The 22,310-nt window shown below is 43.2% G+C and overlaps 2 protein-coding genes and 1 pseudogene across 3 annotated transcripts in view; 1 reads left to right on the top strand and 2 right to left on the bottom strand.

Moving 5' to 3' along the window:
• INSC (INSC spindle orientation adaptor protein) overlaps positions 1-22,310 on the top strand; it is a 151,101-nt gene that overhangs the window by 27,933 nt on the left and 100,858 nt on the right. The window contains exon 1 of one of the 2 annotated variants that reach the window (XM_045894076.3): positions 52-577. The exons of the other annotated variant lie outside the window; for it this stretch is intronic. The gene's annotated coding sequence lies outside the window, so the exon portion shown is untranslated. Of the gene's footprint in view, positions 1-51; positions 578-22,310 lie in introns of those variants that run through there. 2 annotated transcript variants of the gene reach the window in all.
• On the bottom strand, positions 7,914-9,361 carry LOC123857339 (dnaJ homolog subfamily A member 1-like). Its single transcript, XM_045894078.3, has one exon. It carries the CDS (start codon positions 9,252-9,254, stop codon positions 8,061-8,063), a length of 1,194 nt encoding a protein of 397 aa, XP_045750034.2. The 5' UTR covers positions 9,255-9,361; the 3' UTR covers positions 7,914-8,060.
• On the bottom strand, positions 15,055-15,553 carry LOC123857340 (CGG triplet repeat-binding protein 1-like; annotated as a pseudogene).

The raw sequence follows: 22,310 nt of genomic DNA, 5'->3' as shown, positions 1-22,310 counted from the left end.
CCCCTCCTTGTTTTGTTTCATCTCCAAGGGAAGCGCTCGCCGCTCCTTCCCTGGCCCTCTCCAGATGTTGGCATGCGGGGCACACGTGGGCACCCCTGCCTCGTCGGCTCCGGGGTGCTTCCCAGCCCTGACTCCCGCCGGGCCCCGGGGTGAGCCAGGTCTCTAATTAAGCCTGACCGCGGCCCCATTCCAGTGCTCCCCACAGACCAGAGCGCGACGTCTCCACTGCCGGGGGCACGAAAATAGCTTCGTGGCCCGGCGGAGACTCCTGGCGGCGGTGGCTGACGCGGGACGGAGGCTTGGCAGGGGGCGCGCTGTCGTGGAAGGTCCTGCGGCCGCCGCCGGGGAGTGGGCGGGCTGGGGCCGCGCGGGGCGGGGGCGCGGGGCAGCGGGCGGCCCCTCGGCTGGCCCGGCCTCTGGAGCCCCAGCTGCGCCCCTGCCACCGCTGGCCGCCGCGCGCACCCGGCTCGCCGCCCCGCTCCCTCGCAGTGAGTAGACCCCCTGGGCCGGCTGATTCCGGGCCCTGCCGGTCGGACGGCCTAGTGGGGGACCCAGCGTGCTTGCGACTCTTTGGACGGTAGGTGTAGGAGTGGCAGTGGGCCGTGGGAGGGAGTGCCTGGGCCGATGTGTTAGCTTGTGGAACTTTCTAGCATGTGTCCCAGGGGAGGAGTATGAGTGAGAGAGCATGTCCGTGTGTGGGGGAACGTACTGGTAGGTGGGCCTGGAGTGTGCCCGCAGGTGGCAGGTGTGTCTCCTTCCTGGAAGTACATTCGTGTGTGGGGTAGGAAGGCTGCAGGTGGGCTGAGAGAGTGCACACGGGGGGGACGGATGGATGTGTGTGCGTGAGCCCATGAAGACAGAGTAAGGATAAAGAGTGTTATCTGAACTCCGACTTTCTAGGGTGACTGGCTCGTCCCCACCTGGGGTATCTTCTCTGTGGGTCATTCGGTGGCTTTGGTTTTTCACGGCTGTAAGCAGGGCGGGAGCTCAGAGTCCTTGGCCAACACTGGAGTAGATGGGGCTCTGAGGGAACCCAGCTGGCTGGCCAGGGTGAGGAGACAGCTTGGGGGACCCACTGTCATGGCAGAAGAGGCAGGAGGACAGTGAGAACGGGTGGGCAGACCACACAGTCATGCGCACTCACAAACGCTGATAGGGCGCTCACACCCACACCCTCACAGCTGCCCCTGAGTACACACATTCCTACCCACACATGCACTTCCAGTCAGGACATCCAGGCAGACACTCACATACTTTCAACACTTTTCAAAGAGCTGGCTTTGGCTTTGTTCCTCTCCCTTCCCCCAGTGGTTATCTCTTTTCTTGACAGAATCTTGTTCTCCCTGATCTCCTTCCCCTGGGGACCACTGAGGACACACTAAACAGTGCTTGGAGGAGTAGGTGACCCAAAATATCAGGTTGTTGTTGTTATTGTTGTTATGGCTTCTAGATCTCTTCCATCCAGGTCATTCTCCTCTGGACAGGCTTCAGTGGGGATGTCCAGACGTGCATCCTTCAGATGACATGGACTTTATCTTACTTAGTGTTTATGGTTTAGTCCAAGGAGTGCCTGAGCTCTCACTCTACCAAGTCTCCTTATATGCAGGGGATAGATGATCTTCAGCTATTTCCTGAGTGGGGTGCAGGGATCTATTCTCCCCTGCCCTGGTCCTCAGCCTGACCCCTGGGGATGGTTCAGTAAGGGCGGGCTGAGATCAGCCTGGCAGCCTTCTTGCAGAGTGAAGGAAGTCTGCATACCTTCCCCAGCCTTCTCCTTTGTAGGGGACCCAGCCACCATAGGGCTCAAGACAAGACTGGAAAACTGGAGGACTCATGGTGACTCAGTCCTGGTCTATTTCCATTTTTCCCCCTCTTAATCAAATACATATACCTGCCAGTCAGAACTTCAGAGCAACGATGCAGAATCATAGAGCATCAGGACAACTCCACTAAGTTCACATAGTTCCAGTTTAAAGAGGAGAAGTCAGACATCAGAATAATAGTAATAATGACATGTGTAATAATGGTAATAGAAACATATTGATGGAATCTTTAGTATATGCTTTATTTCATTTACTTTTCACAACAACTTTCTTTCTTAGGTTAATAGTCTCATTTTTTTTTTCTGACAAGGAAACAGGCTGAGGGTGCTCAAGGGATTTCTATAGGTCTCTGTGACTCCTGAGCTCATGACCGAACCTGGGGGTTTCTCTTCCTACTCTAGCTGCCAGGAAGCTCTTAGTCTATCCTATTGCTCCAGCGTAGTAATTGTGTTCATTGGAACCCTGGCTTCACTTTTAATTTCTGCTTTAACAACTACATAGTATACACATCTTTAAATGTAAACTCCCACATCCTTTGTAGAAAGAGATCAGAATAAATAAATGAACAACCAGCAATTAAGCCTTTTATTTGCCTGTGAGGATGGGAAGTGCGTTGCCTGGATTTGGGGGGACATCTCCAATTTCAGATATTTCACATGGTTTCCAAACCATGTCTTAATTTTGGCTTCTGTATCTTTGGACTCGGATTCATGACTATGTCCTGGGGCTATTCTTTCTAGTGGCTCTGGGAGATAATGACCATCTCTGTGCTGGCTCAGACAATGGGGATTGTTAAGAATGAATTGGGCCATTGATAAATGCCCCTTGCTCTGAGGACTTCAGCTGCCAGTTCCTCCCTGTCTCAAAAGCGTGAGTGTCTGGATGCCTGAAGGAGTTTGACCCCTGCCCTAAGCCTGGCCCTGGCCCCATGGCCACCCCTTCTTCATGTGACCCTGTCTAGGCCCAGGGCTCTGCTGGGAGGTCTGTGTCTCTTGGACTTGAGCTCTGCCTCCCCCAGCGTGGACCACATGGTCTCTGATCAGCATGGCTCTTCTTGACCCAGAGCTCGGGATGAGGAGTCTGGACTCTGGAATGTGGAGGGACATACACCGAAGCTTTTCTGCCCTGCACCTGTGAGGTCATAGACAAATGCTCACTTTTTTCTCCTTCCCAGTGAGGGGGTTTCAAGTTTACCAAGTGGTTAGGGCGTGATTTGTCACCTCTTACCTATAAGAGATGTCAGTCACCAGGGGCCTCTGAATGCAGGGCAGGGCTCTGGTTGCATTGAAAGTTGGTGGGACTTCTAACTAGTTGACTCCAAGACTGATTATTTTACCCTGCCCAAGGCTATTAATGTTTGGCAGGGGGAGCTTTGGGGGGCAGTGTTTAGCACTAAAGAATGATTAGAAGGACTCTAATGGTGGGCTTTCAGGCACTGTATTGGGATTCTGCTTCACCGCCCCCGCCCGCCCCCCCCCAACCGCCTTCACACACATTGATGGCTGTTAACCTCCCAAAAGCATTTGGTTGCAACGTGGAAAGGAGGAGTCATTGGCCTGAGGTCCTGGGAAATACCTGGTACTGGGTGATGTGCTGGGAGGTTGTTATAGGTGAGGGGTAAATAATGTCATCTCAAAAAAGTAAGACAGATTTTATTGTATCTCTGCTGAGGATTTGAGGTGTTCCCAGGACTTTTAGCTCAACCAAATGAGAACAGGTTTAAAATCCAGCAAAATTGTGTTGGGCCCAGCAGTCAGAGTGGCTGGGGGGGAAGGCTTACTCACGGTTACTCCCATTTATTTGGTACCTGCTAAAGGCCAGCCCCTTGTTATGTTCTTTGCATCTTTTGTTTCATGAAACCTCTGGAACAACGCTGTGAGACAGGCACTCCTGTTTTAAAGATAAGGCAACTGAAGCACAATGAGTTTAAGTGAGAGCTGGCCAGGATTCCATCCCAGGTCTGTCTGCCGTCAGAGTCTGTAGTGAATGTGTGCGGATCACTCCCCTGGTTCTAAAGCTTTGAAAACAGGAAAATCCACCCCTTTGGGACAACTGGGGAAGGGCTAAGGGCTTGACGTTTCTGGCCCCAGGACTTGAACATCAGCATCCTCAGCCTTACCAGTCTCAAAACGGAGACTGCCACTCTGTGGGAAGCAGGGGTGGGGTGGGGAGGTCTCTTGGATTTGGCAGGGATCAACCCCACTCTCTTGGGGTGGGCAGCTTTGGGCTTCTGTGGTTTCACTTCTCCCCTGGATCAGTCTCTGTCCTGGGAGTGGAGCCTCTACCCAGACTCGGTGATCCAGAGAGCTCCTCCCTCCCCCGGTTCCAGGGTCCCCTCGGTGCCAAGCTCTGGGGGAGTCCAGGATCCACTAAGAATGTCTCTGGGCAGACCAGACCCTATTCAGCATGATGCAGTGTCTGTAGGCATCAGCAGTTTGGCAGGGTAATTGTGTGTAGTGTTCACTTTCTGCTGGAGAAATGGAGGTTTTGTCTTACAACCCAAATATCCTGGGCTTGGAAACCGTGTAAAATACAGCCTGTGGTCTGGGAGTGTGGGCTGCACTGCGGGCCTGTGTGTGGTGCTGGTTTAAAGGACATGGTTGAGGGCGCCTGGGTGGCTCAGTTGGTTGAGCGACTGCCTTCGGCTCAGGTCATGATCCTGGAGTCCCGGGATCGAGTCCCGCATCGGGCTCCCTGCTCGGCAGGGGGTCTGCTTCTCCCTCTGACCCTCTTCGCTCTCGTGCTCTCTGTCTCTCATTCTCTCTCTCTCAAATAAATAAATAAAATCTTTAAAAAAAAAAATAAAGGACATGGTTGAGAGACAGAATGATGGACTCAGGTTGTCTCACTGATCCTGATGAAGGGGCAGAGGAGGGCTGTACATTCCAGCCATGTGCAGAGAAAAGAGTGTGGGCTTTGTAGTCAGACAGATCTGATTTGGAGCCTCAGTTTCCTGGTCTGTAAAATGGGGTTCCCAGAAAATGTACTCAAGTGTAGTATCTGACATAGAATAGGGGAACCACGAATGGCATATCCTTCCTTTTTGTCCCACTCCCCTTCTGGGGAAGAACACCGGACTGATTGGCAACAGACCTGGACCCCAGCTCTAGCTTAGCCTCTGGGTATACTGTGTTATCTTCCTTTCTCTGGGCCTCAGAGAAGGCCTGTATGTACAATAGGGGAAGAATGAATTTCTCTCACTCTCTGTAGTTTTTGAGGATAATGAAGTCAGAGAAATCTCTCAGAAGATGCAGAAAGTTCAATTACTCTTTTTCATTTATTCACACCACACATATTAATTGAGATCCTGTGGTGTGCTAGGATCTGTGCAAGGCACAGGGAATACAGGGCATGTGAGCAGGGCATGTCCTGGTCCTCCAGCTGCAGTCAGACCACGTGGCTTGTGAACAATAAGTGACAGGCCTGTTTGTGGGACGTGATCCCAGCAGGTACGGGACTCCTTGCCGTATCAGAACAGGAAGTGTCCTCTCTTACTGGGGCAATCAGAGAGGCCTTCCCAGGGGTGAAAACTCTTGGTCTGGATCTTGAGAGATAACAGGAAGTTTCTGGCCCTGGAACTAGCCATTTCTCCAAGAAGCCCTGGATCCTTTTAGTGGAGAATGGTATTTAGAAACCAAAATCTGGGACAATATGTGCTCTTTGCATTTGGTGTGCCATTGCTTCTATGCCCTCTTAGCAAACAGAGCTAGGACATAGACCTATATGTCCGTATTTATTTCTATGATTCAAAGTGCAAGAAATTATTATCTATTTTTAGAAACGAAAACAAAACCCCACAAGTGACTGAAATAGAGAGTAGTAGCATAAGGGTACTTTAGATTGAGTGGTCAGAGAGGGCCTCTTTGAGGAGGTGATATTTCATGAGAGCCTCGAGATTGTTTTAATGAGAAGGGCCTTAATTAAGATAAGGTGGAGAGGAGGTCTCCTCTCAAATGCAGAAAGTGAGGGAGATGAAAAAGTCAAAGGGACTCTCAAACTCAGCATATCCAAAACGGCATTTCCGTGTTCTTTTCCCACACTATCCTATTCCTATGTGGTCCTCTTCAGGTATGTCAGGTCTCCTTGACCAGCTCCTTCATCTACGCAGCTGCATACATCAGAGAACACTGTCAGTCCTCCTCAGCACCCGTCTCCCTTGGAGCCGGTCCAATCCCTCACCAAGGCTGGTTGATATTCTCTTGTAAATATCTCTGAAATTCATCGCTTCTGTCTGTCCGTCTCCACTAGGATCACTCTGGTTCAAGGCACCATTTTCGTCTTTCCTGTAGAGTACCACAGGAGCCTCCTAACTGGTCCAGCTGCATCCATGCTGGCTCACTACACAGCAGTCAGAGTGCCTTTCGAGACACAACTTGTTCATGTCATTTCCCTCCTTGAAAATATTTCAGTTGCTTCCTGTTGATCTTAAGATAGAGACCAAACACTTTAATAAATCCTACAAGGTCTTGTTTGTCTGACCCTACCACCATTGCCTATGTCCTCCTAGCCAGCATCCCCCTTCCTCCCATCTGCCATGCTGGCTTCGTCTCAGTCCCTTGGGCTTGTCACACTCCCTCCTACCATTGGCCATTGCATTTGCTGTTGCTCTGTTTAGGATACTCTCCCTTCATGTCTTCATATACTGAATCCCTACTTATCTCTCAGTTTGCAGCTCAACTGTCACTTCCATGACCTCCACGACTATGTCAAATCCCATTTTGTAAGGCTTTAAAACATTGTTTACCTCCTTCAAGGGTAACTTTACCTTTATTTACAATTATTACATGATAATTAATGCCTCCTTTTCCTGTTTGGTGATGAGCTCCATGAGGGTTGTTCATTGCTTGATCCTAGCAGTTAGTATGTTACTGAGACGTTCTGCAAATATTTGTTGGATGAATGAATGAATGAAGCTTTATCAGCTGAGCACCCAGATAGATGGTGGTGCCATTCACTAGAATAAAACTTTTAAGGAAGAAATAGATTTGGGAGGGGGAAGATAATAATTCATTTTAGGACATGTGGCATTTGAGGTTCCTATTAGCCCCTCCCCTTCAAAGATCTTACCATCTTCTGGGCAACACAAATTAGACTGTCATTCAGCAGCTTTTTGGTGACTGGTGATAGATGACATCTTATTCCTAGGTGATTCTAAGGGGCTGCCTGGAGGAGGGAGCTAAGTCACTAGGCATCCCTGAGCCTGTGGCTCACCCATCTACCCTGGTTTGTAGAGGATAAAGGAGATCTGAGAGGCCTCCAGGTGGTCCTGACTTGGCTTCATGGCTGCTTTTATGAAGGATCTTTACAAACTTATGAAGGCTCCTTGGAGCTTGGGAGTTATTTGCATGATACATCACATGGATCAGGAGCTGACAGTCTCCTCCCCACCCCTGAGGTTGTACTAGGCTTAGGCCTGTAAGAGCATTCAGAGAGCATGTCTTACTAAGACCAGGGAGCCATCCTTGCAATGGGGCCCTTAGCACTGGGACAGACAGCCTATTCAGTCACTGTGGCTCACTGACTCTTGCATTCCTCACTCACTCATTCAATGATCTATTTTGTCTTCATTTAAGTCACTTACTCCCTTCACCCCTCCTTCAACACCCACCTGTCCAGCCACAGACAAGAGTTTATGTTGTGTTTATAGCAGAACTCAAGGCCGGTGAATTACCTGCGTCCCCCTCTTCTTCATCCTTCTTTCACATGGTTCTCACAGCCCAGAAGCTCGGGCGAAGAGACCATTGGGGTGGGGAGATGTCATTGTGCTATTTGAGGGCCACGTGTGATTGCAGGGTGTTAGCAGGAAGAAAGTGAGACCAGAAGCTGCCATGATGATTGCTCTTCTTATCTCACTTTCTGCTCTTCTAGTGTTCTGTCCCCTCTTTCAGTGTGATGAGAGTTTAGGATTTAGGCTCCTTGATCAGATTGATGGAAGGTGGTAGCTGGGCTCTGCAGAGGTGCTTGGGGCTGAGGTCCAAAGGGAAAAGAGAAACATAGCTCCCTAAGAGCCCCACCATGGAAAAGAGGATGCTTTTGTTTCCTTCATTTTCTACCAGAATTGTACTTTTATTTTTTTTTTGAGCTTTTATATTTGAATTTATTCTTCATTTAACTTTTAAAACACTACTATAGTTGAATATTAAAACAAAAACAATAGCAAGTAGTGAGCTATGATTATAGTCCTTCACTCATTCACTACTGCATATAAAATGCCAGCAGTATTATTCACTGGCCCCATTAAGAGGTCTGACACTGACCACCACCCCTGGGATGATGTTCATCATCCTCATAGGCTTCCCCATTGTAATGGTGCCGTCTTTCCTGATTTGGATCAAAGTCCACCAGTTCTACCTGGTCCATTTCATCAGTCTCTTCTACTTCTTTCCTCTCAGGTAGGAGTTTTTCCAGCAAAGAGAGTTTATCAGGAGAGAGAAAGCCATTCTCAGGAAAGTTTACCTTAAATTCAATGATTAGGCGACTCTTCTCATATGGTCTACGATAAATTGGCATGCCTTCATTTAGCACACACTTGATATCTCCATGCTTGACAATTTGACCTGGGTGAGAGGTGATGACGATGGTTCGGTTGTCAAGAGTAGATATTGGCTTTTGAAAGCCACACAGTGCTTCAACCAGCTGTATGTCCATACACATGAGAAGGTCTTCTCCTCGCTGAGTAAAAACAGCGTGGTCCTTCTGATCTAAAACAATGATAATATCTCCTGGTTCCAGTCCTGGTTCTTGGTCTCCTTCACCATGGAATGTTATCTTCTGGCCATCCTTCATGCCTTTGTCAATATGAACTTCTAGAATCTTCTTCTCTCGAACTATCTTCCTCCCATTGCAGCTTTTACATCTATCTTTGGGACTGATCCGTTCCCCATGGCCCTGGCACTCCATGCACACAGACTGAATTTGCTGAACCATTCCAGGTCCTATCTGATGAATTCTTATTTGCATTCCAGTACCTTGGCAATTGGGACAACATTCGACTGCTCCTTTCTTACCACCTTGGCCTTCACATATATCGCAAATCACATTCTTTTGCAGAGCTAGTTTTCGTGTTGCACCATTATATAAATCTTCTAAGGTTACTGAGAGCTGATGCACAACATTTTTACCTCTCCTTTCTCTCTGCATCCTTCCTCCTCCTTCAAAAAACATATCAAAGATGTCCATGGGGGAGCCAAAACCACCACCAGCTCCACCTTCTTTAATCGCCTGTTCTCCTCCTTTGTCATGTAATTCCCTTTTTTTTGCATCAGAGAGTACTTCGTAAGCTTGAGAAATCTGTTTGAACTTCTCTCCTTCATTTGGATTCTTATCAGGGTGATACTTCAAGGCCAGTTTCCTGTAGGCCTTTTTCAATTCCTTTTGGGTGGCATTGGGTTTGACCCCCAAAACATCATAGTAAGTGGTTTCTTTCACCATTTTCTACAGCCAGTGAGAGGGCCGAGGCCGGTGTGGGGGAGCAGGAAGGAGCGCGTTGCTGGGCGCAGCTCGGGCAGCTGCCGCTCCTCCGCGTCTCACCGAGCATTCTGGAAAGTTCCCAGAATTGTGCTTTTAAACCTGTGGAATTTGCAGAAAGCTGGCAGGAGGAGGGAGAGCAGGATTTTTTAAAATGTGGCCTTAGGAACCAGGCAGTAGACTAATCCTGAACCCATCCCCTCCAGAAGATGCTCTTTCAGTTCTCTTAAGTTTGCCACTTATAAAGAACCCCTGAGAATGTGTGCTGTCCATCTGTTGTGATATCAGACAGGGCTGGAACTGAGCAGACACAAGACAATGGCAACCACATCAGATAAGGGCATCTTAGACAAATGCGCGAAGGTGCCAGGGATCTCAGTTACAGACTCATTCACTCAATCCCTCACTCGTCCAGTCAACAACTATCCACCTAGTACCTACTCTGGGCCAGGCATTATTCTAGGCACTGGAGATACAGCAGTGAGCAAAATACATGCTCTTGAAGAATCTGCTTCCTGGTGTGGGAAGATGGACAGTAAGCAGGTTGACATACAGCATGCAAATGGTGCTGAGCACTATGGAGAAATACAAGAAAGGCAAGTGAATCCCAAGGGTGGGAGAGGTTTATACATCTATATAGGGTCGGGAGATTTTCTCTGATGAGCAGATATTTAACCAGAGGCCAGGAGGAAGTGAAATGGCAAGCTGTGTGAGTATTTGGGGGAAAAGCAGTCAAATGGAAGAAGAAAGGCAAAAGTCCCGACATATGCTTGAGGAGGAGTATGAAGGTCCATAGACCTGTAGTGAAATGAAAGTCAAAGTGTTGAAGTCAGTGCAATAATTTGGGCGAGGTCATGAAGGCCTTTGTGGGTTATTTGGAGAACTTTGGCTTTTAATCTGGGTGATATGGGTGGACATTGGAAGGTTTTGAACAGAGAAATGACATGCTCTGGCGGCAGTTTGATGAGAGTAGGGGGGAAGGCAAGTTAGGAGCCTATTGTAGTAATGCAGGTGAGAGATGGTGGTGGCCACGCCCAAGGTCCACTTATCATTTATTTCTCCATCCATTTCAGTTTTTCTTCTACCAATGTGACATGGCCTCTGAGGCTTTTTGTCACTGTTCATCCATTCCTTTTTCCCTTCATCCTCTGTCGAGCTATCTTCAAGTGAATTCTTTACAAGTCTGTACTGGTCTTTAACAAGTCTTTACCTGCTACGCGTAAAGCATTATGCTAGATGCTGGTTGCTAGGGGCATATTCTTCTGGGACTTGGGCCCCAGCAGGGGGTGCTAGATGCATCCATGGGAGATCACTAGTCAGTTAGAAAACCAAGCGGGCCCTGGCAAACCCAGAATGAATCATGTCAGCGCTTCAGTATTTTGGGTGCCTTATGATTTGGCAAGGAGTGTGAGTACGCTTCCAGGAGGAGGCCACATTTATGTTGAATCTTGATGGGTGGGGACAGCAAATCAGTTCTGAAGAATAGCAGGGAACATAAAGGACATAGTGGGGAGTAAAGGGTGGTAATACCAAAAGAGGTGGGGTGGGCTGGACACAGGGTCTGGGGAGTCATGAGCACCAGGCTAAGCAGTTCAGACTTGAGTTAAGAGATACTGGGGAGATGTAACTGGTTTCTAAGGGGATGTTACAAGAGCTGTGTTTTACGGGGTTGAAACTAACACCGGAATGACGGGGTTAGGCTGGAGGCTGGAGGCCAACGAGAAAACAATTGCCTTGTGTAAGCCTTCTTAGTCTTATGACCCATAGGATCCTGAGATTGGAGAGACTGTTGGGGTGGCCCCCAGGTGCAGAGTGGGCAGGGAAGCAATGATGTGGGGGCTCTAATGGCCAACAATAGCAGCAGGTGATGTGAGTGGCTATCTCTGGGACAAATGCCAGATGTCTCCTGTAACTCACCTTTGAGTGAAGAATGCAGAGCAACCTGAGTTCTGGGTAGAGCAATCTGGAGGTTTGGGTCTGGCCTCTGGCCATGATGACTCTTATAGAAGCTTCTGGGGAAGGGGTCATTGGATTGTAGAAACATAAGTTTCAGAGTGGAAGTTCATCTAATCCACCCCTCTCTTCCAGATGGGGCAATTAGAAGCCCAGAAGGGGCATAAAATATTCAAGACCATATAGAGCACACGTGGCAAGAGAAAGGTCAAGCATCTTATTTGAACTCCTGTTGGTGGAATTACTAGATTAAATTATACATTTGTATATTTCTTTCAATGGAAGAGGAAATTCTAAGAAAATTGTTTTATTCATTTACTTCTCTATCACTTAGCTGGGGCCTGATACAGAGCAGATGCTCTGCCCTACCCCGTGACCATACTGTCACCCCTCTTGCCCCAGACCAAGAAGGTGTTAGATGGGTCTCAGGGTGGGCCAGAGGTGGGCTCAGGAAGAGCTGCCTGCCAATGGGAGTAGAGCCTGGCTCTGGATCCCTTGTGCACTCATGTGGCCTGGCCTGTGACCATTTCTACCTCAGTTGTACTCAGAGCCCTTGGCAAAGGCTCACTGGGGACCGTGGGTGTGAGTGAGTAAAGGGGTGACTACTATGATGGTGACGGCTGAGAGGGTGAGGGAACAGGTGTGTGATGGGCCGGAGTGTCCTGTGCTTGAGGCCATTGCAAGAGACAAAGTCCCTGCCCAGCTGGAGATAAAGAGCATCTCACAGGGGATTTAGCAGCCGCCACAGAGAAGCCTAGGATGCATATTTGGGGCATAAGTCCAGTGCTTGGTCTGGCCTGAGGCTCGGCCTCCAGAGACTTCACTAGACCCACTTATTTGCTCTTCTGTTGTCCCAGTCAGCTAGAGGCCACGTCTTTAAGAACATAACCTCTCCCCACAGTGTGCAGAAGTCTGCGACTTAAAGGCAGGATTACAGATGTAATTGTCCTTTGACACACCTCCATCCCCACACTCAGGATCCTAGTGGGGAGGGCTGAACTGGAGACAGTTTTCTGAAGAGTCACAGGGATTTGGGCCATAGCACCTGCCAACCCAGGCCCTGTGGTCTGTGTCAGTACTGGATTCATAATTGGTTCTTAAGCTCTTGGTCAACATGTTCTGTTTGTCTTGTGCTGTGGACTTGGCAGAGGGATTTCCACACGGAGGAGAGTGACTTAGACTCATGAGCAAACTGAACTTGTAGACACAGGAAAATAAGTGCCCCCAGGTTTAGCATCCCTCAGTGAGTACCCTGGGGAAGGCAGTGGCATTTTCTTCAGGTATCGGGTCATAATGCTCTCTTTCCAAGGGGGCATCGTGGACCCAGAATGGACCAGCATAGCATCATGGACCCATATCAGGACGGAACCTGAGACGGAGGGAAGAAAGAACTTGAGTGCTAGTGTTCAGCCACAAATTTGCTCTGTGATTTGGATAAGTCATTCACCTTCTCTGTGCCTTGGTTTCCCTTTGCAGAAGCTGCAGGATTAGAAAAGACAATTCTTTTTCTTTTTTAAGATTTTATTTCTTTATTTGACAGAGAAATGAGAGAGGGAACACAAGCAGGGGGAGTGGGAGAGGGAGAAGCAGGCTTCCCGCTGAGCAGGGAGCCCGATACGGGGCTCGATCCCAGGACCCCGGGATTATGACCTGAGCCGAAGGCAGACGCTTAACGACTGAGCCACCCAGGCGCCACTGGAAAAGATAATTATTGAGCTCCTGTCCTCCCATAACGTTCCAGGTTTCTTGCTCACATTGTGTTAACAGAGATTTTTGGTTAGACCCCAACTTCTAGATTTCTATCTTGGTCCAGAGCTCATTTTTCACGTTGCCTGAAATCCCACTGTTCTAGATTCATTCCTTTGGGTCTTTTAAGAGACTCTTATTCCATAGATTATATTGCCTAACAAAATCCCTCTTACTTTTATGACCTCATATAGAGATACAAAGCAGGTGTCCACTCCATTATTGTATTTCAGTCTTTACAACAACTGTGCCAGGTAATCAAAGATATATTATTATCTCCAGTTTGCATATGAGAAAAGAGGCCCAGAGAGGTTAGTAACTTGACAAAGTTCACAAGGTTGGTTACTGGCAGAGCTGAGAGGAGGCTGTTGGTTTCTTGACCGCTGGTCTATTTTGTGTGTGTGTGTGTGCGTGTGTGTGTGTGTGTGTGTGTGCCACCTTTTGGGTTTGGCAAGGGGTCCTAAAGACTGTATGGGATGGGGGCTGTGGTTTTTTTTTATCAGATGGCAGAAGTATCAGGATAAGAGCATGAACCCCCACATACTGGTACAGTGCTGAGGGGCTGTGCCCAGATAAGCATAGGCTGGCCAGGCAGAAAGCAGGCCCTCTGCTTTCTGTCACAGACTATGTTATCAGGGTGGTGGGATTCTGGTCAAGCCCTAGTCTTCTTGTTTTCGTCTTTTCCCCCAGCTTTATTAAGCTATAATTGACATGTCATATTGTGTAAGTTTCAGGTATACAATGTGATGATTTGATATATGTATTTGTTGTGAAATGCTTAGCACAATAAGGTGAGTTAACACATCCATCACCTCAGTTACCTTTTTTTGTAAATGTGGTGAGAATATTGAAGATCTACTCTCAGCAACTTTTAAATATACAATACAGTATTGTTAATTATAGTCACCCCCTGTGCCGTATGCTAGATCCCTAGAACTCATTCATCTGAAAATCTGTGCCTTTTAACCAGTATCTCCTCATTTCCCTCAACCCCCAGCCCTGGCAACCATCATTCTACTCTGTTTCTATGAATTCAGCTTTTTTAGATTCTACATATAAGTGAGATCATATAGTATTTCTCTTTCTCTGCCTTATTTATTTCACTTAGCATAATGCTCTTGGGGTTCATCCATGTTGCAAAAGGTAGGATTTCCTTTTTTATGGTTGAATAATATTCCACTGCATGTATCTATATAGATATAGATATAGATATAGATATAGATATACACACACATATACATATATGCACATGCACATATATATAATATACAAGTGTCCCATATATATAACCTATACAGTGTCCTATATATATATTATTTATATATCTATATATATAATGTGATATTTCCATATTTCCATGTCTCGGCTCTTGTGAATTATGCTGCAAGGAATGTGGGGGAGCAGATAGCTCTTTGAGATACTGATTTCATTTCCTTCAGATATATACCTAGACGTGAGATTGCTGGATCATATGGTAGTTCTATTTTTAATTTTTTGAGGAACATCCATACTGTTTTCCATAGCGGTTGTACCAATTTACATTCCCACTAACTTTGCACAAGGGCTCCCTTTTCTCCACATCCTCACCAACATTTGTTATCTCTTGTCTTTTTTGATGCTAACCATTCTGACAGGTGTGAGGTGATATCTCATTATAGTTTGATTTGCATTTCCCTGATGATGAGTGATGTTGAGCACCTTTCATGTATGTGGTCATTTGTATGTCTTCTTTGAAAAAATGTCTATTTGAGCCTTTTCTACATTTTTAACTGATTTTTAAATTAAGTTTTTTTTTGTTACTGAGTTGTAGGAGCTCCTTATATATTTCAGATATTAACCCCCATATCAGATGTATGGTTTGCAAATATTTTTCCCATTCTACAGGCTGTCTTTTCATTCTGTTGACTGTTTCTTTTGCTGTTCAGAAGCTTTTTTAGCTTGATATAGTCCCATTTGGGTTTTTTGGGTTTTTTTTTTTTGCTTCTGTTGCGTGTATTTTCTTTTGTTGTTGACAACTTTAATACTCCACGTTTATCTTGATAACGTGAATAACGCAACCTCCATATCAACAGTGTTGTGAGTTGAGTTGATTCTCATTCTCATATCCATCAGGCAGATATGCTCTCCTCAGGTGGTCTGACTTAGGTATGTAGCCTCTGTTCTTCACTTGGAGAGACAGGAAAGCACGGACTGCTGGGAGATCAGCCTTCTCAAGTGTTGATGTTGGCTTCAGGCATATTTTCACCAAGTCCTGGATAACACTGACATTCTGTTTGTGCAGTACTTTTGCATCGAAGAGGTGCAGTCAGGGGCCTCTGCTTCGTTCTCACATTTTGCTCTTCAAATTCTGCCTTCCTCTTGGTGTGAGCCTTGGACTTAAGGTGGTCACTAATGGCAGCCTTGAGAACATGATTCAGAACCACATGGCAAGAAGGGCAGAAGAGTTTTCCTCCATCTTTGTGCAGCTCACTTGCAAACTCAGTGACTGGATCCAGGGGAATCACATACAAAGCAATCTCAGAACAGTTTCAAGCAAGTAGTGCTGTCACTACAAATCTTCCCATTCCAACTCTGAATAAGGTTTCCATCAATTTCCAGTTTTTTTCATCTTGATACTTAGCAGTGAAGGGTCTCCAGTGCAAAACCAGAGATGCTTGAAATCCTGGCACTTTCCTTTTTTCAAACCCAGAGATGCCTTCAAATCAGTTTTTGCACAAGTGGTGATGGGGAAATAGTTTGTGGGCTTGCACCCTATTTCCCTGTGGTGCTGGGAAGTCATGCCTTTATGTAGGATTAGAGTGCCCATAGGGGAAGTGGATGAGACCTGACCAGAAAGGAAAGGAGGAGGAAGAAAGAAAGGAGAAAGGGGGGTGACGGAGGAGGAAGACCTCCGTCACAGTCTTTATTATTGCCCCATTGAGCCCCGGGTGTCCACCATGTCACTGTCAAGACCAATTTCAAGGAGTTTTTCTCCTATGCTTTCTTCTAGTTTTATAGTTTTAGGTTTGACTATTAAGTCTTTAATCTATTTTGAATTAATTTTTGCAAACAGTATAAGATAGGGGTCCAATTTCATTCTTTTGCATGTGAATATTTAGTTTTCCCAGCACTGCTTATTGAAGAGATTCTTTTTTCCTTAGTATAGTTTTGTAATATAGTTTGAAATTAGAAAGCCTCCAGTTTTGTTCTTTCTTAAGATTGCTTGGGAGTGGGGTGCCTGGGTGGCTCAGTCAGTTAAGCGTCTGCCTTTGGCTCAGGTCATGATCCCAGGGTCCTGGGATCGAGCCCCACATTGGGCTCCCTGCTCAGTGGGGAGTTTGCTTCTCCCTCTGCCACTCCCTTCCACTTGTGCTCTCTCTCTGGCTCACTCTCTCTCTCTCTCAAATAAATAAAATATTTTAAAAAAAAAAGAAAAAAGATTGCTTGGGAGTCTTTTGTGGTGCCATATGAATTTTAGGATAGTTTTCTCTTTCTGTGAAAAAATGCCATTAGAATTTTAGTAAGAATTACACTGGGTCTGTAAATAGCTTTGTGTAGTATGGACACTTTAATAATATTAATTATTCTCATCTATGAACATGGTATGTCTTTCCATTTATTTTTGTCTTCTTCAATGTCTTTCATCAATGTCTTATAGTTGTCAGTGTACATATTTTTCACCTCCTTGGTTAGATTTATTCCTAAGTATTTTATTCTTTTTGATGTTATTGTAAATGAGATTATTTTCTTTATTTCTTTTTTAGTTTGTCATTAGTATATAGAAATGCAACTTTTTTTTTTTGTATGTTGATTTTTAATCCTGAAACTATACTGAATTCATTTATTAGTTCTAATAGTTTTTTGGTGTATTCTTTAGAGTTTTTTATATATAACATTGTGTCATCTGCAAACATGGCAGTTTTACTTCTTCCTTTCTGGTTTGGATTCCTTTTATTTCCTTTTCTTGTCTAATTGCTCTAGCTAGGGCTTCTAGTACTATGTTGAATGGAAGTGTTGAAAGTGGGCACCCTTGTCTTGTTTTAGACCTTAGACATTATTTTTCTTTTTCAGGAATAATCTTGGTTATACATTTCAGATGTAACTCATGAAGCTGTAGGAAAAAATCCTATGGGGATTTGATTGGGATTATATTGTGTCTATACTTCAGTTTATGGTAAATTGACATTTTCCTATCTATATATATGAAATACCTCTTCATTTATTTTGGCCTTCTTTAATATCTTTTAATAATATTTTTTTCTCATTAAGGAACATGTGTGTTTTAAGATTAATTTGTATATACCTTACATATTTTTGTTGCGCTTATTAATGCTTTTTCTTCTACATTTCACTTTACGTTTGTGCCAGTGTCTAGGACTATACTTGGCTTTTGTATATTCATTTACTGACAACTTCCTAAGCCATTTTATGAATTAAAATAGTTTATTTGTAGATACTTTTGAGTTTTTTATATTCACAAGGAGAGTGACTTGCTAGTTCAAGCTAAATTTTAATAAGAATTAGGGAATGACATCATATGTCCAGACATGAACCCCTGGAGACATGGCTTGCCTAGTGGACTACAGGTTTGTGTCTGGTAGACCCAGCTCTGTGTAAGGTGTGACTGGGTAGGCACAGCAGAGGCCAAATGCAGCCTCTACTTACTCCCTTGGCTGTATGCTGTTGAGCATAGGCAGATGTGGCAGCCCTGTGGAAAATCATATCAATTGCAAATAATGACAGTTTTGTTTCTTTCCATTCTTATAAATTTTCTTTCTTTCTAACTAGCTAAGATATTTAGTACAATAATGAATAAAAGTTAGTGGGAACTGGGCATTTTTATTTTGCTTTTGGTCTCATAGGAAATGCTTTCAACATGTTGTCATTAAGTATGTAATTCCTGGGGTGCCTGGGTGGCTCAGTCGTTAAGTGTCTGCCTTGGGCTCAGGTCATGATCCTGGAGTCCCAGGATCGAGTCCCGCATCAGACTCCCTGCTCGGCAGGAAGCCTGATTCTCCCTCTCCCACTCCCCCTGCTTGTGTTCCCTCTCTCGCTGTGTTTCTGTCAAATAAATAAATAAAATCTTAAAAAAAAAAAGTATGTCATTCCTGGTATATTTTTTTCTTGGTAGATGCCCTTTAATCAGTTTAGAGAAGGTCTATTGTATTTCTAGTTTACTAAAAGGTTTTATTATAAAGAGCTGTTGAATTTTATAAAGTTGTTTTTCTTAATCTATTAAGATGATCATAAGGTTTTTCTTTTTTAGCCTATTAATGCAGTGGGTTTCATTAATATATTTTTTAATGTTAAAACAGCTAAAACATTAGGCTAAAACCAACTTGACCATGGTGTATTGGCCTTTTCATAAACAGCTGGATTGTTTGATGATATTTTGTTTAGTATATTTTCATCTATGTTCATATATGAGACTGGCCTATAAATTTCCTTTCTTGTAATTTTGCTTAGTTTATGAAAATTATGTCAGCCTCATAAAATGAATTGAGGTGTGTTTGCTTTTTTCTTGTTTTCTGAAAAAGTTTGGGTGAGGTTTTTTTTGTTTTTTTTTTTTAATGATAGAAAGTCATCTCTGAATGTCTCTGTGCTTGGTGTTTTCCTTATGGGAAGATTAATTTATTTCATGGTTATAGATCTATTTCTTCCTGAGTCAATTTTGGCTAATGTATTTCTCTAGGAATTTGTCTTATTTATGATTTCAGTGATATTGCAAAATATTCCTGTCCATATAATATCCATAATATTCTTTTATCTTTGCTGCACTATAGTTATAAATTCCTTTTTATTGCTAATATTGTTTGTATTTCCTTTTTTTTCCTGACCTTTCTTCCCTCTGACCTTCCCAGAGCTTTGTCTATCTTATTTGTGTTTTAAAAAACTAACTTTAACTCTATTGATCCTTCCATTTGTGTTTACATTTTGTTTTGTGTTTTCATTGTGTTTTGCTTCATGTTTGCCCCTATCTTAACCATTTTTCTTCTGCTAATTTTTTTGGAATTATTCTCTTCTCTATAATGTCTTATGTTGGGGCGCCCGGATGGCTCAGTCAGTTAAGTGTGTCCAACTCTTGGTTTTGGCTCAGGTTATGATCTCATGGGTCATGAAATCACCCCTGCGTGGGGCTCCACACCCAGTGGGGAATCTGCTTGAGATTCTCTCCCTCTGCCCCTCCCTCCACCTGCATGTGCATGCGCTCTTTCTCTTTCAAATGAATAAATATTTAAAAAAATAAAATGTCTTATTTTAGAAGTTAAAAATCTTCTAATTTTTATATTTTCTTATTTTCTAATTTAAAGCTGTAATTTTTGCTTTTAATTTTATTTGTCTGTATACCATATGATTTTTATATATGTATTTTCATAATAATTTGCATTTGTTTTCTAATTTCTGTTATAATTTCTTCTTTGACCTCTGATTATATGTTTAAAATATCAAAATTATGGGGATATTTATATTGGGGTAGAGATTGCAATCTATAGGATACCAATCATTTGAAATTTGTGGAGGCTTGCTTATGATCTAGTCGCTAGTCCTTAAAAAGAAAAAAGGACGATTCATGAATCTTTGAAAAGAATGTGTATTCCTGATAAGTTGAATGCAGTGTTCTATTTATAAACACTAAATCTAACTTGTGTCATTCAAATGTCCTATATCTTCACTGATAATTTTTCTGCTTGAGCTATCAATTAGTGGCAAAATTGTGTTGGACTCTCCATCTGTGATTCTGGACTTGTTCATTTCTCCTTGAAATTTTGTCAGTTTTTGCTTTGTATATTTTAAGATTATTGTTGTTGTTATGTACATCCTCACTATTATATTTTCTTGATGGGTTAATCTTTTTATTTTCATGTAACAAATTTCTTCTTTTCCGTAATGGTTATTGTCTTGAAGTTTGTTTTGTATTATATGAATACATTAACACCAGATGTCTTTAGGTAAATATTTCTGTGGATATCTTTTGGAGCATTTAACTTTAAGTTGTTTTGGGTCTTTTTGCTTTAAGGGTATTGTTGCCAGAACATGGAATACTTTCTTTTTTTTTCTCTACTTCTCTCTCTTTTTTCTCTGTGTGTGTGCATGTGTGTGAGTGTAATGCATACTTTATAATCTTTGCTTACAATTGGCTAGTTTAATTCATCTCCCCCTTACTGTGATTACTATTATTCATCAATACTTGCCCCTCCAAACTTCTTTTTTCTTCTTTTTGATTGCTTTTTTTATTACACATTTTTCCCCTCTTAACTTATTTGAATGGTAATATTTATTTTTATTTTTATGTATATTCTTTTAGTTATACATAGATATTATCGCATTTATCATACCCTAATAAGGTAACCCTAGCTATTGCAGCATTAATCATAACCTAATAAGGCTAAAGTTAATTTACATTTCTATTTTCCTCCTCCTCAAATAAAAGAAACTCAGAATACCCTAACTTACTTTAGTCATCCCTTTTGAATTTGCATACAATAAATTAGATTTATCTTTTTTTCCCTTACGCCACACGTGAGGAATAATTGTTTCACATATAGTTAAGGTTTGTTTGGATTTACTCAAATAGTTACAAGTAAGTTTGCTCATCATTCTTTCTTGTATCTCAAATCTTCCATCTGGCATTGTATTCTTTCTGCCCGAAATCCTTTAGAATTTCCTTTGTGGGATTTTTAACTGTTTGAAAGTGTTTTTATTTCATCCTTACTCTTGAAAGAGAGTTTCTATGGGTATAGAATTTTAGGACAATTATCTCCTGTAATCAGATATTTTCTCATTGTCTGCTAACTTTCATTGTTGCTCTTAAGTGGTCACCTGTTGATCTAGTTCTCTCTGTCTCTCTGTGTCTCTGTCTCTCTCTTTCTCTTTTGCCCCCTTGGATGCTGTCAAAATCTTCTCTGTCTTTGGTGTTCTTTAGTCTTATGAGTTTTCTAGGGTGTGTATATATTTTGTATTTTTCCTGCTTGAAATTCATTGGCATTCCTGGATTTGAAAGTTGTTTTGTCTTTCAAAATTTCTGGGAAAAAATTCAGCCACTGTTTCTTTGAATATAACTTTTTCCTCTGTTTTTTTCTTATTTCCCTTTGGAAATCTGATTAAATATTTGGTAGACTACTTTACTCTTTATTCCTTAGGTTTATTTCACTCACGTTTTCTTTCGCTTAGTCTTTCTGGGCTGCATTTTGGATCATTTCTTTTGTCCTTTCAGTACACTAATTCATTCCTTAGCTGTGATTAATCTGTCCAATGACTTTTTCATTTTAATTATTACGTTTTTAATTATAGAAGTTCCATCTCAAATCTGGTCCTTTCTCAAATCTGCTTGGTCATATTTTATAGCCTTTGTTCCTTGAAAATATTTCCAAGACTCTCTTTTATTTCTTGAAACTTAATTCTCTAATTGATTCCCCCCTCCACCCCCCCCTCCCCCACCGCCGCCCAGATAGTGTGAATTCAGGCCACAAACCTATGTGAAGGCCATATTGTAGTCATTAATTCTTGGGAGAGATTTTCTTCCCTTTACTCAGTGCCAAATTTGGGACACTTTTCTTGCATCTTTTGTGTGGAAGATTATTTCTCATTTACCCTTAACATTAAGCTTCTGGTCTTTTGGACCCCTATTTGATTCTTTCCCTAGTCCCTAGGCTTTGTGCCTAGTTTTCCCTACCTCATACACATGTGACACAGAAGCTTACGGAATACAGTAACAGATGTTCTTAGGGCAGATGTTCCCTTCAGTTCTTGCTTATTATCCCTGGTTCCTGCTTTTGCTTTCCTCCTGGCCTCTCCAGATTTCTTATTTTTTTGCCAGCTCAGTGATGCATTTTAAAAACATCAAGAACATCTTTATCAGTCCTTCCAAATTCTTATGGAGAAGTATTTTAGATATGTGGCCTGCCATACTGACTGGTTATTTTGGATTTTTTGAGATATAAATGAATTTATTTCTGTGAAGCACTTAGAAGAGTGCTTGGTACATGTTAAGTGCCCAATACTATATTTCATTGAATTTAAGATGCCATAGATTGTAAGATGCCCTGTTACTTCATAAAAGAGAAAATATGCTTTCAATTAAACTGCAACACAATGCCAAGATGCCCTTGACAGAAACATGCATCCCAATTTCAGATGTTAAAATATGAAAAAAACAACAACAACAATAAAACGCATCTGAGAACCACCTGAGTATAATAAAATTTAGTTATGGTTGTGAATGGGTCCATATGAGCAGAGAAGGCAGTGTCTGAGAAACAGAATCTTAGTCTCAGAATTGATGGGACTTTAAATTTTTGCAGGCATTTATTCCATTCTACTCTCACCTCAACAACTTCTGGA

Source organism: Mirounga angustirostris, unplaced genomic scaffold (genome assembly GCF_029215605.1).
Source record: "Mirounga angustirostris isolate CCGP_5_RB_7025 unplaced genomic scaffold, mMirAng1.0.hap1 SCAF_13, whole genome shotgun sequence".
NCBI classification, from domain to species: Eukaryota; Metazoa; Chordata; class Mammalia; order Carnivora; family Phocidae; genus Mirounga; species Mirounga angustirostris.
Note: the sequence above shows the minus strand (reverse complement) of the source record. Positions and strands in the feature narration are given on the sequence as shown.

Coding starts and splice junctions, on each gene's coding strand:
- LOC123857339 (XM_045894078.3), bottom strand. CDS start 9,254: ATGGTGAAAGAAACCACTTACTATGATGTTTTGGGGGTCAAACCCAAT.